The sequence below is a fragment of the Plasmodium vivax genome, chromosome 14, assembly GCF_000002415.2.
Source record: "Plasmodium vivax chromosome 14, whole genome shotgun sequence".
NCBI classification, from domain to species: Eukaryota; Apicomplexa; class Aconoidasida; order Haemosporida; family Plasmodiidae; genus Plasmodium; species Plasmodium vivax.
Window position 1 is genome coordinate 1963490 of NC_009919.1, and position 17855 is coordinate 1981344.

General features: G+C 52.1%; 3 protein-coding genes across 3 annotated transcripts, besides 5 other annotated features; 1 reads left to right on the top strand and 2 right to left on the bottom strand.

Annotated features, from left to right (window-relative positions):
• Positions 1–178: 178 nt before the first annotated feature.
• On the bottom strand, positions 179–8328 carry PVX_124005 (hypothetical protein, conserved; the record flags this gene model as incomplete). The annotated part of the gene is made up of 5 exons (XM_001617313.1): positions 7135–8328; positions 6753–7079; positions 6395–6534; positions 6188–6292; positions 179–6049 (listed from the first exon to the last, which is right to left on the bottom strand). The coding sequence occupies exons 1-5, from the start codon at positions 7721–7723 to the stop codon at positions 179–181; spliced, it is 7032 nt and encodes a 2343-aa protein (XP_001617363.1). The 5' UTR covers positions 7724–8328.
• Positions 1278–1300: a microsatellite.
• Positions 2551–2659: a microsatellite.
• Positions 4160–4191: a microsatellite.
• A 2412-nt stretch (positions 8329–10740) lies between the features above and the next one.
• On the top strand, positions 10741–13512 carry PVX_124010 (hypothetical protein, conserved; the record flags this gene model as incomplete). The annotated part of the gene is made up of 1 exon (XM_001617314.1): positions 10741–13512. The coding sequence occupies one exon, from the start codon at positions 10741–10743 to the stop codon at positions 13510–13512; it is 2772 nt and encodes a 923-aa protein (XP_001617364.1).
• A 570-nt stretch (positions 13513–14082) lies between these two features.
• On the bottom strand, positions 14083–17287 carry PVX_124015 (hypothetical protein, conserved; the record flags this gene model as incomplete). The annotated part of the gene is made up of 3 exons (XM_001617315.1): positions 14083–14958; positions 15101–16182; positions 16393–17287. The coding sequence occupies 3 exons, from the start codon at positions 17285–17287 to the stop codon at positions 14083–14085; spliced, it is 2853 nt and encodes a 950-aa protein (XP_001617365.1).
• Positions 14280–14339: a microsatellite.
• Positions 15597–15630: a microsatellite.
• Positions 17288–17855: the final 568 nt, after the last annotated feature.

A 17855-nucleotide genomic window follows, 5' to 3' on the forward strand; every position in this document is an offset into this window, starting at 1 on the left:
GGCGCTCCAACTAGCACTGTTCTCGCCACCACGAGGATCCCCGCTAACCAAACCTTCGCAACGTTTTTTTTTGTACGTGCAAAAACGCAGCACTGTGGTTAGCGGTGGGGAGGGGCTTCATTCTCCATGCGCATCATCCAACGCACATGATCGCGCCTCCCCCCTCGCCCGCTTCCGCTCAGTCGTATTCCATGCAGTCCGCCTGCACGTTAATCTCCTTGTAGATGTTTAGCAGGTGGTTATACTTCATGTGCATCATCTCGATGATGCCCTTCATCGTTTCCGACGATTTGAGATCGCCGAAGACGAGAGAAAAATAGTACTCCTTACAATTGGGGTACTCGTTGAAAGTCCAATTTTTCGAAATATAATTTTTGTTCTTCCACTTGAGGAAGCATTCCATCAACTCCTTGGCACACTCGTCCACCTGGGGGTCGTTGATGGTGATCCAATCGCTACTAATCTTTGTTGCGTTATCCTGAAGGGGCATGGCGAACACCTGGCCGGGGTGACCGTCCAGCTGTTCTTCGCGGAAAGGTTTTTCCTTCTCCAGAGATTCGTACTCCTTTTTTCGCAGGAGGAAATCGTCAAGTGTGCTTTGCATGTCCAGCTCGTTCGCAGCGGGGCACTCTACTGGGTCATCGCCCTCGTCGCCCTGGTCACCCGCATCACCCTGGTCACCCTCATCACCCTGCTCATTTTTTTTTTTTTTTTTTTTTTTCCAGCTAGCCATTTCGCACTCTTCACTTTTCGCATTTTGGCTAGCTTGTTCATAAAAATTTGTTTTGTTCTGAACGAGGCCTTCTTTTTTGGAGCACTTACTTTTCGCTTCTTTTCCGCTTTTCCTCGCCGCCCCCTTTCTGTTGACCTTCCCCGTGCAGTGTCCCCCGGTGAGGTCCGCCATGGAGCTGCTGCGCTTCAGGTAGGGGTAAAACTTTTTGTTTTCCGCCTCCGCGAACTGGGAGACTTCCTGGGCGTACTTCTTCTCGAGGGAGCTGCGGCGGCTGCGTTTGGGCGCCCCCCCTTTGGGCGAGGTGTGTTTGGACGATCTATGTTTGGATGATCTGTGTTTGGACGATCTTTGTTTGGACGATCCATGTTTGGATGATCTATGTTTGGATGATCCATGTTTGGTCGAAGTGTGTTTCCCCCCTTCTGCTTCTCCCCCCTCCCGCTTTGCTCCCCCGCCCAGCGCGCGCGCCACGTACTTGGCGTAGCTCCTCTCGTAGCACTTGATGCAGGCGATGTACTTCAGGTCGGCGAAGCGAATGAGGGGGCGGATCTCAATGTTCGTCAGCTTGTACAGCCACATAAAAAAAATTTTTATTTCGTTAGTTAGCTGCTTGTAAAGGGGGATGTTTTTTTTTTTTCTCTCCTTCTTGCGTTTCTTCCGCAGCCCCTTCTTGTTAAGTAGGTAGCTCAAGTTAACCATGGACACACACACATGTCTGTTTTTAATCCTTTTGATTCGTCGGAGGAAATACTTCATCCCTTCGACTAGCCTGCTCCTCAGTTTGCTTAGGTAGTTGTAGTAAAACACGAGATGCTCATCGGTCGAGTTCGTCCTCGTCCCGATGACATAATTCTTTTTGCTTCCTCCCTTTGAGCCACTTAGCGAGTTTTTCCTCCCCGAGCTTCCATTCTGTGCGTTTTTACCATCCCTATCTGCCACCTCTTCGTCGTCTTTTTTTAGATAAATTTTGATTTCCTCCCCCTGCAGCAGGTATGGCGTGCAGTATTGAATGGGGATGTCTTCCCACCTGAGCGCGTTCAGCTTCTTTATCATTTTTTTAATTTTTTTTTTTATTTTTTTTTTCGCGTTTTGGAACTTGTCTTGGTCTTTCCGCTCGTCGTCGGCGGCCTCGTCATCGGCGGCTTTGGCTCCCTCCGCGCGCTTTCTCTTTTTGCCGCTCGGAGGGGAGGCGCTTTCCGCGGTGATGGCGGTGGTAGCGGCGGTAGTGGCGGCGTCGGCGCTGATGGTCGCGGACTCTGGGGTTTCCTCATTGGAGGGGTCTGCTTTAGCCTCCCCCGTGGCGGTTCTCTCCATGGCGGCTTCCCCCTTTACCGCTTTCTCATTTGCCGCTCTCTCATTTACCGCTCCCCCCTTTGCCGCTCCCCCCTTTGCCGCTCCCCCCTTTGCCGCTCCCCCCTTTGCCGCTCCCCCCTTTGCCGCTCCCCCCTTTACCGCTTGGCGCTTCTGCCTGAGGCGGTCCAGGTAGCCGCGCTTGCCGTTGTGGAAGCTCCTTATGTAGCCCTTGAGGCCGTCCGTGCGGTCCAAGTCCGAGTCGTAGTAGTACCGGGGGACCCTCTTCTTGATGGCGGCGCAGACGCAGATGAGGGTGCGCTTGACGCACTGGTAGAGGAGGGCCTTCTGGTTGATGTATTTGGAGGCGGTGATGAACCGGTCCTCCTCCTCCGCGATGACGAGGCTCCTGGCCTGTCGCTTGAGGAGCTTCAGCTCCTGCTTCTTTTTCTGCTCGGCCGCTCCGCCCCGCGGGCTCGTCCTGCACGCATCGTTAGCCAAGTTAGCGGCGCTAGCGGCGTTGGCAGCGGTAGGGGTGCTCACCGTTTCCACCGTGTCAACCGTGTCAACGGCCAACTTCCCCCCCACCGCCTCGAGGCCAAAGTCCGCCTGGAAGTTGGTGAAGTGGAACAGCTCCTTCTGCATCTTATCCTTGCAAATGTTAAAGTTCAGAATTTCGTAGATGGCCATGGAGAGAGTGGACGACTTGTATTTCAAAAATGTGTTATCTATGCTGGCGATGCGCAGGAGGATCTCCCCCTCCGTGGCATTATAATCATTTTTTAATTTCAAAAAATTTATATTTTCATTTGCTTTTAGGAGGCTATCCAGAAGGCTATAAGGTGTAGGGATAGACAAGTCATAATTTAATTTTTTTAAAATGCAAATTTCTACTTCAAGAGCAAAATTCTTATTAACACTATGAGCGCAGAAGGTGGCATCTAGATACTGGGTTGCCGAATAGTAATCTGGGGAGGCATCCTTTATGAGTTCATTGTTCCTAGAATACACTTTGCGAAGTCCCTCCAAGTGGCTCTTACAATACGTTTTGGCGATTAGGTCTATAGAGATTAACCTGTAGTTATAATACTTCTGCGAAATGAACAAGCAAATAATTGCAACAAAATGGTAAATCAAATCACAGGAATCTTTGAGCTCTTTATATAAAATATTATATTTTCCCTTTAGCTGTTCCTTAAAGACAAAGTCGCTATACACCTTGGGGTAAAATTCCTTCAACAGTTGGATCATCACATCAGAAAATTGCTTCTCCTCTGTGACTATGTCGTTTATTATACTTTCTATGATTTCATCTTTGGAGTTAAATCTACTTATGTACAGGTCAAATATAAGGTTGGTGAAGTGCAGCACACACGTTTCGCTCGTCGTTTTTAAATTTGCGAAGGTTCGGGAGAGACACAACTTCACCTTCTGCCTCAGGTGCTGGAAATTCTCGTCGTTATATCGGTCCAGGTAATTGCCTATGAAGTGATTGTCTGCTTGCTCTGCGCACTGGAGGAAGGAGGACTTGGCGTAGGTGTTGTAGAGCGAGTAGTCCACGCACTTCTTCGTCCGGATTCCCCTGTTCACCAGGATGCTGCTGTGCCTCTCCATCACCGCCACTTCGAGGTCCGCGCCGCTGTCCCCATCGCTCAGGGAGGACCCCGCCTGGCTGGCCGCTTCGTCATCGCCATCGCTGCGGTTGCGGTTGCTGCGGTTGTTGCTATCGCTGTTTTTCTTCTCCTTCTTCTTCTCCTGCTGCCCCCCCTCGCGCGCATCCGCCACGGTCGTCCCGTCGCTCCCGCTGTCGCCTCCGCTATCACTACCGCCATCACTACCGCTGCCGCGCTGCTCGACTGCTCCCTCGCCATCTGGGGTCCCCCCCCCGGATAGCGCCACCTCCATGCGGTTCGCGGGCCACACGTTCCACAGGTAGGGGTGCCTCTCCGGTGGGTGTACGTACCTCTTGGACGGGTAGTTGCACCCCTTTGGTATGCTCCCCACCCAGTGCGCTGCTCCGCGTGGGATGTTCTCCCCTATGAGCGAGTCCTCATCGCTGGAGCTCTCGTCAAAGCGGGGCTTCCCAGCGGGCGTGCCCGTCGCGAGTTCGAACCACTCGTATGTAGCACCCTCTACAGGGGGTGCCGCACTGCGGTTAGGCTCATCCAAGGAGCTCCTATCGAAGAGGGTGGGCGTTGCGAACACTCCACCGCTTGGCTTGGCCATACGTAAAGGATCCCTCTCAACGTAACTACTCGGAATGGCGGCAAGGTCGTTTCCCTCATCACCATGGGAGGGTGCGAACCCGTTTGGAGAATCCCCTCCTACTAGTGAGCTGCCCTCCGCTTTGTCCTCACATTTTGTTGTGCAAAAAGGGGATAGTTTTTTTTTCTTCTTGTGAGGGTGTTCATTAGGGGGGCTATCACGTGGGTCGCTCCACTTGGGGGGGTTCCTCTTTTTACTTTCTTCCCTTCCGTATGCAGAGCTTCTTTTTATGGCACGGACCCCTTTCGGGAAGCATTCTACGTTCTGCCCTTCGCCGGGGTGAGTAGCCAGTGGGGTTGCACAATCTACACCGTCATAGCGCTTATGCAAATTGGTTAATCTGTTTAACCCGTTCGAGCCGCTTCCCCCCCCGAAGAGGAACTCACCCGGGTGCACTTCATCATACGGTGGATTGCTCCCCTCTCCGGGTGGACCACCCTCACGGTTGGCATCCTCTCTGGTGTGTCTTATCCGATCGGTTTCCTCTTCCAGTGGAGGAGAGATTCCCCCGGAAGGGTGTTCACCTGCGTACTTTGCATTGCACAAACAGTTCGGTCTCCTCATTTGAAATGCCCTCTTCTCATAGGGATGACCACTTGGTAGATCCTTTTTACCGATTCGCATGGCACCCACTTCGGGGGGATCCTCCCCTGTATTTCTTTCATTGTGGAACCCCTCTCGGGTGCCACCCTGTGTGTAATCCTCTTCGCAAAGGTTTATTTTATGTGTGTGTTTTTTTTCACTCCCATTTTTGCATGTGTGGTTAAGACTGCTCCAGGGTTGGGTTGGCCTCTCCTGCGGGTTTGCTCCGTCGCCCTTCTTCCGCTGCTGCTGATGCTGCCGCTGATTCCGCTTCTGCTCGTGGTGATGCCTGTTCGCCATTCGGTTGGCTCTCTTTCCGTGGCTGCCAGCGCGCCGGTAATCCGCGCGAGCTGCCTTGTTCTTTTGCGCGGAGGCGTACTCACCGCACCCGCTACGCGTTTCACTCGCGGCGGGGTTGTCTCCCCCGCTTTCGCTAATCGTGGGTGCACTTCCCCCAGTCGGGGGGAAATAAAAGAGGTGCGCTCCCCGTTTGACGACCCACATCTGGTGCTCTAAGTGGGGAACGTTTCTGTCACATTGGAGTGGCTCCTCTGCAATTTGGTTTTCCTTTTTGGCTGTTTGATGGGAGGGGATCTCATAGCCCCCAAATGAGAGAGATACATCCCGATGGGCAACAAACCTATTTTTGTTACACCCCTTGGGGTTGCTAAGAAGCTTCGCCAAACTGTTCTGCGTCTCCTCCTTCCCCGTGGTCAGGCACAACGTTGGGTGGGGTGTGCCTCCAGATATGCGGTGGCTGTGGGGGGAGTGCTTCTCCCCTCTGCGAGTTTGCACCCCCTTACCAATGAGCACAACGCAGATGCTGCGTGGGTTCAGACAGCTATCCCTGCATCTGCTAAGAGTGATTCCGATTGGATCTACAGCTCCTGTCTTGTAAGCCCTCAAAGCGAATAGGCGGAGCAGCAAACTCAGGCAGGAGAGATCATCATCCGCTTCATCACTCCTGGTGAGTAGACCAGAAAGGGCTTTCCTAAAATTTGTGTAAATTGCACGCGAGTCATTGCCACCACGTGGCTCCCACGGGTTAAGGGGAACTCCCACTGGCAGCAGCGGTTGCAGTGGTAGCGGCGGTTGCACCGATTGCAGCGGTTGCGGCGGTAGCGGCGCACGGACGGGGAGTTTCTTTCCTTTTCTCGAGTCTATCGGTGCGTCATTTGGCTGCATGTGCATCTTAGTCGCACAGATTACATGGGGACAACTTGGGGTCTCAACACACCAGGCAGCTCTTTTGCTTCCCCTTGAAAGTCGTGGCGAGCAAGGACAGGCGAGTTGTGCAACGTATCGTGTGGAGGTTACTTTTCGTTTTACTCTGCTTCGCCAGTCGGTTCGCTCCGGCCGTGGCTGCTGTGCCTGGAGCCCTTCCGCTTGCTCCGCTTGCTGCACTTGCTGCACTTGCTCCACCTGCGACTGCTCCCCCGCGGGCGCCGCCGACGGGCCACGACGCGATGCCTCCCTGGCGCGAGGATGGCACACGCCTGCGCCGTGTGTGGCGCGAAGAATAACATGCGCCTGACAGAGATGCAACTTGCCAGCGCTAAAATGGCTCTTTTTTTTTTTTTTTTTTTCTTCCTTTCTTCTTTTTTTCTTTTTGTTAGTTTGCTTTCCCCTCACAAGATGCATACCTTCTTCGCACGGCTTGTCGCCTGACCCACTCTTGCTCCGACTAGTCATGCGCCGCTCACAGTGAAAGAAGAGAAGCACATCATCATCATCAGGGAGGTGCAAAGCTTTGAATGGCGAAATGATGCGCACCGACAGGGAGAGCGTCACCTGGCCCCTCGACATTTTGGCCAGGATGCAGTGAGTGTTATCCCCCCTGAGTAGCCTCCCAATGAGAAAGGTGTATGGGTGTTCTTTGCACCTCCTAAGGGGAAAGTTGTGTGGGTGATTTTTCCACCTCCTAAGGAGAAATCTTTGTGGCTGTTCTTTCCACCTCCTAAGGAGAAAACCGTGTGGGTGATTTTTCCACCTCCTAAGGAGAAATCTTTGTGGGTGTTCTTTCCACCTCCTAAGGAGAAAACCGTGTGGGTGCTTTTTCCACCTCCTAAGGAGAAATCTTTGTGGGTGTTCTTTCCACCTCCTAAGGAGAAAACCGTGTGGGTGTTCTTTCCACCTCCTAAGGAGAAATCTTTGTGGGTGTTCTTTCCACCTCCTAAGGAGAAAACCGTGTGGGTGTTCTTTCCACCTCCTCATCGCACACCTCCTTCCCTCCAGCGCAATGCTTGTCGATCCACCGTCACTACTAATGCGATTGTTTGCTCTCCTCTTCGCTTGGGCTTCACCTTCACGAGGTGGCAAAACCAACGTGGTGACTTCTCTGCCCAAATGGCAAGTGCTCTTCCCAAGCGAGCATACCACACAGGGGGTGCTGCTCCATCCTGTTTCAGGTACCCAGTATAGTGCAAACCCCTTTTTGTGGCCACCTGCTTCTCTCAGTGGAGTGCGTGCTCCTTCGCCGTCGTTTTGCTCGCAGTAGAGGACTTTCCTTTGGCCCCATTTGATGGGAATCTTTTTTTTTTTTGTTTTCCAAAAGAGTTTGGTCTTCTTGTGTACGCTCCTGTTTGGTGCCTTCAGCATCCACTTCCGCATCACTACAATTTGTTTCTTCTGGGTTAGATTCTTCTGGGTCAGTTTCTTCTCTGTTAGTTTCCCCTTCGTGGCTGCCTCACACAGGTGGTACGCCTCTACCGAAGCGGCATTCTTTTCAGCACCGCACTGGTTCATGGTGGGGAGACTACCCCCTTCAGGCTGGCCATTCGAATCGTCGTGCAGCATTTCTCCAGCAGCCATCAATTCCCGACGCAGCAGCTCACAGCGTAGGGGCACCTCCATGCCATAACGCTGCTTTGCCGCTTCCCGTTTCGCAGCTCCCAGTTTTAGTTCCGTTCGATTTGTTTGTCTCGGGGCTCCCTTTTCGCTTCACCCACGAGAGGAGAACCCCTCGGGGGTAGTGCCCTCCAAGTGCGTGGGAGGAGCGGGCACACCCCTTTGTGTCTATCCGTATGCGTGTTGCTTGAGACGCTTTCGCTTATGTTCACATGGGAGAGTGCTTCGCTGCACACGAGGAAGGTCCCTTTTTGTGTGCACACATTAACAAAGCTGTACTTCCACGCCTTTTGCGCGCACAGAGAAAAGGGGAGCCCCACTTTCGTTTACCCCTGGGCAGAGGTAGACCTCAAATAGAGCCACGTTCGCTTAAGCGCAAAGGACGAGGTGTCCCCCTAGTCAAGTGAGTCAAGTGTGGCAAGTGCGCCAAATGGGCCGGTGTGCCAAGTGTGCAGTGAGTGTCCCAACAGCTTTGTAAGCACATCGCAAAGGGGGAACGACGAAATGAGAGAAAAAAATAAAAATAAAAAAATAAACACAGTGCCTTAGGGATCCCCAATCGAATGATGCATCACCAAGTTGGAGTGCTCCAAAATAATTAATTCACATTCGCTGGAGAGTACCGAAAAAGGAAAAAAAAAAAAAAAAAAAAAGAGAAGTGAAGAGAAGTGAAGTGAAGAGAAGGGAATAGAAGCAGAGCGCGGTGGAGGACCACACGTAGACACCGCGTTTTTTACGCAAGTGAGAGTTATCTACATGCCTGTACACATAAAGAGGGTATAATAAAACCTTTTGCTTAATTATGCACCTGCTTAGTGTACATTTTCGTGGCGCTTTATTTCTTCGGTTGATGTGCGCCCTTATTAATCTTCCCCCCCATCGCTGGGACGCCCGACGAATTAAAAAGACACGAATGCGCTTTCCGCACACTGAGGGGGAGAGGAAATTGCCTCTACATTTAAAGAGGGGGAAAAAAAAAAAAAAACACATATATATACATATACATATTTATTTATGCCTATATGTATGTACTCCCGCACGCACTTGCTTGTGCCCGCCTGACTGCCCCTCGGAGACACCCACACCGACTTGGTGATTTTTTGGGTAAACATGGCCTGAGCACTTCTGGGGACGCCCCCAATTGTGCAAGCATAAAAGATGTCACGCCTCGCAGCCGAGGTGGACTGTTCACGTGGAGACTGCCCCTTAGACGTTCCCTTCATACGGCAGTTTTTTACTTCATTATGGAGCAGTGACATGCCGCTCCTCGAGGGATAAACGGTAAGTTGGTGAAGAGGCGTCATTTTAATTCCCGGCACGGAGTGCGAACAGTTCCAAAGGGTCTCAAAAGGTGACAAAAATAAATCCCCACCTACGGAGTCCGCCACAGGTGTCTTGTTTCAATTTCGGGAGGAGAACAGACCGTTTAACGCGGCTACCGTTGCGGCTGCGGCTGCGTTATTGGAAGGAACATGTATTTCCCCTTTGGTAGAAATTTCGCCACTTTGTTTTTTCCTTTCCGCCAGCATTATTTCCCTACCGCGGGAATGACCAAGGTTGGGGAGATGGCGCCCGAACTTCTACCGACGGGCTGGTTAGTACCCCTGTTTGAGCAAAACGTAGAGCGACTCTGCAACTGTCCCACGGATTGTTCGCACCAGCGTGTGCATAAAGTTATCACCCTTTGGGGGAGACTACTGAACTGGATCTACACCCATCCGGCGCACCCTTGTGCGAAGTCCTCCCGAAGAAAGGACAAACGGGCATAGAAATGTACATGCGTATGTACGTTCGTGTGTGCAGATGCGCATGTATGTGTGTACCTATGTGATATTCCCTCTGCGGCCCCTTCAAATCACCTGGTGGGTGGGAACCACTTTCGTTCTCCACACCGTTCGGGGGACATACCCCACCGCAGCGCCGTCCAGTTGGCGCAAATGGGATATTCCCATACGCAGGCATACGCAGGTATACGCAGGTATCTTTAAAATGCTGAGTTCCCGCCTCCAAAAAAAAAGCAGCGTGTAGATAGTTTTAACAAAATGACCCATTTGGGCGCAAACGCAAATGTACAGATAAGGGGGTTCACCTGTGTAAAGCTAATGTCATATTGCACACAAAAATCGCTTTTGCGAAAAAAAAAAAAAAAAAAAAAATATTACCGTTCAGGTAAAAAATACGTAATTTTTTTGCCATTTTGGAAATAACGTATTCACTGTTCATAATATTTTATTATTTTTTTTTTTTTCGATAAAATCACCTGAACTGGTCATACGAAAATGCACATTGTTGGAAGTTTCCCACTTGTTTTGCTTTTTCTCCCTACTTGGCTACCTCGCGCGTGACCGCTTCGCAGTTTCGCATTTGGCATTTTTGCTGCTTTGCAGTTTTGCAGTTTTGCAGTTTTGCAGTTTGGCAATTTTACTGTTTTGCAGTTTGGCAGTTTGGCAATTTTGCTGTTTTGCCATTTCGCAATTTTGCAATTTTGCTCTTTTTCCGTTTGACGATTTTTCGTTTTGGCCAGCACCCGCTCGCGCGACGCATACGCACGCATGCCTTCCCATGCTGCCACAAAGACAAGTTTCCAAAGGTGAAGCGTCATGCCACCACGCAACTCGCGCAGGTGAGCGTTAAAAATCTGCGTTTCAACCGCCGGTTCGAGGTTCCCCCCTTTAAAGTGACGCGTTCTGCACGCAGAGTTCACAATTCGGGGTTGCACCTCTCAACATACGTTTGAGCTTCTGCTCGACAGAAGGCTGCGCTCATGCGGATGGGCGGCATGAGCAAGTGTATGTGCATATGTACATGCGAGTAAGGGAGACCGCGTCGTGCGTTAACCCAAAACGGTTGGACGTCCGCCAAAGGGACACATTTAAACATACGGCCCAGGGGTAAAACGGGCAGACGAAAAAGCAACAGCCGAAGCAACAGAACTGAAAGCGGGATGCCAAGCCGAAGAGCGGTAAGCGAACAGTGCCAGGGATCAGGGTTCATCTGTACTCATTGGGAAAAACGCGAGAGACATGAATCAGGTCTCGGCGAAGTCCAAGTTCAAGACAACTGAGTTCCTTGGGGGGGAAAGCAGGGGGGTGAGATTTATGAATAGGGCTAAGAGCCACCTGAACGCAGTCAGCAAAAATGTGGCGCCCGTGTCGAGTGCGGCGAACCCGCAGTTTACACACAAAACGTCTTTCTTGAAGAACTCTCACTTGAAAGTGCGGACGAACAACCCCGTACTTAAGCAACCGCCCAAGAGCAGCCTCAAAAGCAATCAGAGGAGCTCACTGAGGGTTTCCCACGTCGAGTTCGCCAGGCATAGCCATAAAAAGGGCCACCACAATGGTGGCGATAGCGGAGGTGATAGCGGCGATGGTAACGGAGATGATAACGGTGATGGTTACGATGACGACAATGCGGGTGTAAAGGATGGCCTAAATGACGATGTGCACGGTGACGTGCATGGTGATGGCGGGAGGGAGACCATACCGGGGGGGAGAAAGGTGCCCCCACCCAACGCCGGCAGCGCGACGAATCCAGAGGAGAGGAAGAGCTACATGAACAAGTTCGGGGCACGGAACCACGGGAGAGACAAGTACGGGGAGAGCGGGAGGGCCACCACCATCGGCGGTGGAAACAACCAAAGCAGCGGCAATCCGAAGCTGGGCCAGTCCAGGGTGCTCGGCCAGCCCCACCACTACGAGCGAGAGGAAGCCGGGGCGGGCGACAATGAATGGGGGCTCAGTGCCCAGGGCGCCATCTACTCGTACGGCTCGCCCATGAAGAGGAAATACGACGCCATGGAGAACGTGCACAGGGGGGATGCCGCCAGGGGGGGCAAGGGAAGTGACAACGATGGGGATGGTGATGAGAATGGCGGTGGCGATAGGGATAGCAACGGTGGGGGAGACCCGCAGAGCGATCGTGAGCGTGACAGAGAGCGCGATCGCGAGAGAGCACGGAGAGACACCAACGCGCAGAGCAAACGGTACGGCCCAAGAGGTCACCCCCATGAGGGTGGAAATTCACACTATGGCAATAGCTACAGTGGCGTTAATGTGTCAAGTGGGACGAATGAAAAGGTGAGTGCCTACGGCAGCATGATGCTGTATTCTAATGAGAAGCTCCTGGGTAGCAACAACACGGGGCTTGGTGCTCACCCGAGTCTGAACAGCAGTGGGCTGCATGGGATGAATCAGGAGGACGCTCTGCTGAGCAGGTCCTACCAGCCGCTGAGCACCTCAGGCGGGAACGCGGGGGGGAATAATGCGCCCGGCGCGGCGAACATGCCCGGTGGGGACCAGGGCGAGGATAACGCGCGGGCCACCCCGCTAGGGAGGAGCTACGCGAAATTCGATCGGCTGAGAAGGGGCCAGCCGCTGCTCGCCCGTCCGCCGCCGCAGCAGCAGTTGAAGCTTTCGCAGCTTTCGCAGCCCTCGCAGCAGTCGGTGAGTGCGCACCGCCTGAACAGCTCGCTCTACCACCCGAGCAAGAACCCCGCCAGGCCGCCCAGGCGGAGCAGACACACCAGTTACATAAACGACACGAACAGCGAACAGATGGCGAACCACGCGACGGGCAGCCACAACGAATTGTTTAACTCGTGTACGTTTGACAGACTAAGTGAGGAGAATTTTAATTTCTGTGGGGGGAAGAGGACGGAGGGGGGCGGCGAGAGACGCGGCGATGAGAGACGCGTCGAGAGCTACGGCGAGGGATCGGCGTGTAACGGGGCGGAGCGCGCAGCCAGTGCGAACAGGAGCGCCCCGCCCCACGTGCAGGTTACGCCCAACGTGCAGGCTACCCCGAACCCGCGCGTCGCGTCGAACGGCTCCCACAAATTCTCGCGGCTGCTGAGGAACGACGGCATGACGAACCACCAACAGGAGTCAAACCAGGTGGACTTGCGCAATGTTAGCACGCCGATGAAGTATTCGGAGGGCCGCCCCTTCGCTGTGGGGTTCAGCAGCACCATGGGTCCCGTTGGCAGCGTGTTGAAGGGAGCCCCCCCAAATGAGGCACGAAATGGGAGGGGGGAAAGTCGTCTACCCGCTGCTACCCGATTGGATAGCGCAGAGGGGGACAGTGAGGACGACTACTACCAACGCGTCGTGCGAAACATCTCAAACTGCAGCAGTGAGGAGAAGGACATGAGCGCTTTATTGGAAAATGTGGAAAATTTAAATAACTACGTTCTAAACATGGAGAGGGAAAATGAGCATCTAAATGAAATTCTGCAAACGAACAACAGCATCAGTGAGACGGTCAGATGTATTCAACAGGTGGTACTGACCAGAAAGAAAGTCATCCAAGACAGGAGGAATGTCATCAATGAGGAGTATGAGCTAATATCTCAGAAGCTGAAGGAATGTGAGTCCTTCTTCTGTGATTCTAATGATGGAGGGAAAGGAGAGAAGAAGTTAAAAGTTTTTTATGAAATCGATGAGAAGAAGAATACCCTAAAAGGGAAATATGAGATGAAGAAAATGCTTTTGAAAAAGGCCGAGTATAAAATTGAAAAGCTGCAAGAATACACAGATGCCGTGAAGATGAAGACGCTGGCCATTTCGGAGAGGTACAAGAAAACCTTCCTACTTATAGAGGAACTCTTCAGGCTGAAGATCATCAAAGACACGGAGAATGAGTTGGAGGTTTGCCTCATTCCGAAGAACACCAAGACGAACATGTGGCACAAGCTGCAGCTGGACAAGCGGGAGATGACCTCCGACGCCTGCGACTATTTGTGGAGCCAGATCGAGTCCTTCGTGGACAGGGACGCCCTCAACGGCTACCTCTGAGGGGGAGCCCCGTCAAGCGGCGAAGCGGTTAAGCGGCGGCGAAGCGGCGGTTAAGCAGCTAAGCTGCTAAGCGGTATACGTAGGGCAGCCCTTTTTTCGTACCGCGTGGACGTCTACCATGTCGCTACGCCCACCATGTTGCTACGACCACCATGTTCGATAAGCCCACTATGTCGCAACTTCCCCTTACGGATCGCTGCTCCGCTGCGCAATCTCTCACTTCTCTTCTCTCCACTTCTCTACTTCTTCTTCTTTTTTTTTCCAAAATGGCGCCTCCCCGCGCATGCCGCGTGTGCGTTTTTTTTTTTTTTGTGTTAAACAGCCATTTCAAATTCGCGTTTCAATCAGTCGTTATGGTTAGGCGGTGGGGTGCCGACAAAACAAAGGGGTGAAGTAAAAAGGGAAGAAATACAATAGGGCAGAAAAGGAAGAGCCACAATGCGGCGCAAAGCTGCACAAAAAAAGAAACAAACGTGCGGACGCACACCTCCGCGTGGCCAGCTTGGGCAAAACCCGCGAAAGTAACTGCCCCTCCTTTCCAAAGGATGGAAAAAAAAAAAAAAAAAAAAATTAGCTGGGCCCACTAGCCAGTAGGAAGTCATTCAGCTTGACCAAGTGGGACCCCTCCTCCACGTACAGATCTCCATTTATAAATTTGATGACCACATCTTTATCGTTAAGGAGGTACACATTACCGCTTATTTTTTTTATCCTAAATGGGATATTGGTTTCTTTGACGCTGTGGCTGAACTCGCAGAGGGCCACGTACACTGGGTCGTCCGCTCCAGGGCTTGTCGCGGTGAGCTTGAGCGGCGTGCCCAGGGGGAGTGACACCGCCGAGTCGGCGTCGTCTTTGACGCCCATCAACAGGTTGCTCTCCCCCGCTAGCAGCATCGCATCAAGGGCGTTGTTCTTTTCCGCCCTCTTGTTATACTCTAGCATGTGATTCTCCACATCGAGGCAGTCCTCATCGCTGTAGTGCACGAGGCTGCCAGTTGCGCCTGCCCCTGCCATTGCCCCTCTCGTTCTCCGCCGCCCCCCAGCGGGGTGGTGGTCCTTCAAATCGTCGCTCAACTCGATAGCGTCCTCCGTGTGCGAAATGCTGCTATTCCGATTGGAGTTTTTTTTTTTCCAGTTACTTTCCTGCAGCTTCTTTATCTCCTGGTCCTTCCTATACGTCTTCGCCTTCAGTTCGATTATCCTCTTTTCCAGGGTGTTATTTTCTAGCGTAGATTTTTGCAACAGGAGAGTGGTGTTGAGTAGCTTCTCATTTCTGTGGATGTGTTTGCTGAGGAGCTTCCTCAAGTGGTCTTCATTTTTCTTCAAAATTTTAATTTCGTTGTTATTTTCGTAGATGAGCAGCTTGGACTCGTAGTCGAGTAGCCTGTCCTGGAGCTTCTCCACTTCGCAGGACTTCTTCAGCACTTCGTCCTTGAGGAGGTTCAGCTGTGGGGGGGGAAGCAGCAAAGGGGGATACACACATATGTTAGTTTAGCGATTTGTGAAGAAGTGGAAACAACCGCGTCTATGCGCGAGCGCTCCGCCCCACTACGGCGATGGCTCCCTCCTTTACTGCTCTCTTTGGTACCTCATTTTTGATCGTCTCGTTGGCCGCGAGCGCCTCGTTGTAGTGCGCGGAGAGCTTGGCGAACTCCTCGACGTGGCCCTGAATGGCCTCGTCCTTCTCCCGGTAAATTTCGTTAATGACGCTGGTGAAGCGCTCCTTCTGTTTCTTCAAATGGATGGCACACTCCTTCTTTACATGTTTTATTTTCTGCTTCACATTAACCACATCGATGTTCTTTATCTCCATATCAAATTTGAGTCTATTAATATCGTGCACCATTTTGTTATTCTCTTCATCTTTGGCTAGCAGATTCTCGTGCAGCTTCTTCAGCTCATTGTCCTTATGTTTCAGTTCCTCCTCCAGCTGTTTATAATTCATATGCATATTTTCGATTTCAATTTTTTGGCTATTCATGAGGGAGTTATTTAGACTGAGTCGGTTGATGAGGTCTGTGTTGCTCTGCTTGTATTTGATGATGTCTCTGTTGTTATTCAACTCGATGCTTTCAATGATGCTTCGCAATTCTGTGATTTGCTCCTCCTTCTTGTTCAGCTGGGTATATAATTCTTTGATTACTCTCTTTTGTTTTTCTATATTAAGTTTTTTTTCTTTTATGTAAATGTCATTTTTGAGCAGCTTCTGGTTCGTTACGTTGAGGCAGTTCTCCACGCGGTGCACTTTGTTATTGGCGTCTACCTCCATTTCGTTCTTCACATTTTTGCATGCCTTCAGGTGAAGGTAATTTTTTTCTATTTCCTTCTTCAGCTCAGCTAGCTTTTCATTCTTCGTCATGTTTTCCTCGTTCAGGTAAAACAGCTCCTTCGTTTTTTTCTTCAGCTCCTCGTTTAGAGTCACGATTTCTTCGTTTTGCGAAATTAGAATGTTCTTCATCTTTCTCATTAGGAAGTCTCCCCCGCTTGGCGCCTCAGCACCGGGGCCGGCGGCGGCTACAGCGGCGGTGGTGGCTGCTGTGGCTGCTGCTGCGGCGACGAGGGACGCGGCCCCCTCCGTGTTGTCCGAGCAGCTCTCGTTTTCCACGAACAGCTCGTGCAGGCGCGCGCTGCCCCTCTCGCACTGCTGACTCTTCAGCTTGAAGTCCAGTTCTGCGGGGGGGAAGCGGTGGAATTAGCGGTGGGTGAAGGTGAAGAGATGACACGAAACGGGGAAACGATGGATGAAGTGATGACACGAAACGGGGAAACGATGGATGAAGTGATGGCACGAAATGGGGAAACGATGGATGAAGTGGTGGACGAAACGGCGCAATGACAGGCGACGCGATGCCGGGCTGCGCGCTCGCCTGGGAGACCTACCCATTTGGTATATCTCGTGGTCCTTCTGGTTTATCTGCGCCTTGAGCAGCCCTATGAGCTTCAGGAGGTTCTGCACCTTCAGCTGCATCTTCCCATCGTCCGACTTGTCCCACTTTTCCGGCTTGTCCCACTTTTCCGATTTGTCCCACCTGTCTGACCTCCCCTCGTTGACCTCCTCGCGCGGGTTGCTATCCCCCTCCGTCAGGTCAAAGTTGGGGATATTCACCTGCACATGTTCATAACTATTTTCCGACGTGTCATTCGGCGGGGTGCACGGGCTGTGCCTTTCTTCGCTTACATGTTTGTCCATGCCTGCGTCTTCCATCACGGGCAGGGGAGATGGCCCCCTAGCCCGCGGGTCGCCTGCGCTCTCTTCGGTGGCACAGCCCTCTGGGGGGGGGTAGCCCTCTGGGGAGGTGTAGCCTTTCGGGGAGGTGTAGCCTTTCGGGGAGGTGCAGTCTTCCGGGGAGGTGTAGCCTTTCGGGGAGGTGCAGTCTTCCGGGGAGGTGTAGCCTTTAGGGGAGGCTTCGTCACCTGGAGAGGCCTCATCACCTGGGGTGGCTTCACCTGCGGCACGGTCCACCGGCTCATCCTCCTCGACGCCTCCATCAACAACGGCGTTGGCAGCTCCAACTGGGCTTCCCCCCCTGGACTCCTCCTCCGCCGCTTCGGGGAAGTACAAGCCCATCATCTCGCTCGGATGCAGCGAGGACACGTCCTCCTCCGCTTCCCTTTTCAGGTGCTCCTTTTCGTCATCTTCTTTCTCCTCAAGAGGGGTACCACTCGTGCGGGGGTTCATTTCGACCACGGGGTCTTCCAAACTGTTTATACCTTGGGGGCCCTCATCCTTCGAGAGGGGGTCACCACTCCTCTCCCCCTCCCCTGCGCTGTGCATGGTGGTGAGCACTCAGGAGGGAAAACGAGAAGGCACTCTTTCCTTTCCTGGCTTGGCGAAGCATTCAAGAGGAGGGGAAGCAAATAGGAAAAACCCAAAAGGTATTCTAAAGGGGGGACAAAAGAATCTCTTTTTTTTTTTTTTTTCTATCCGTGAAGGTGATCAGATGGATCTGTTTCTCCGTGAGGGGGGTACTTCTGTGGAGGGCGCGCTTTCAAAGTGAAAGAAAAAAGGAGACGAAGCGATCGGGAACAAATAAAAACATCAATCGGTCCGACCTGCTTCTCCCTCTGGTGAGCATAACACAGACGCAGCTGCGTAGCAGCCGAGTGTGTGGGGTGAAAATAAAACAAACGAGTTGGAGTGAAATGGAGGGGGAACTGCACGGATATGTGTGTTGCTAAATGGATGTGTAGTGATCCTTTGTGTGCAACGATGTATAAATGTATGTACGTATGTAAATATATATTTATTTATATATATATATTTATATGTGTGTGTTTTTTTTTTTTTTTCCCTTGGAGGAACCTCCCCCTCAGTGGGTCGAACTTTTCTCAAAAGGGAGGCG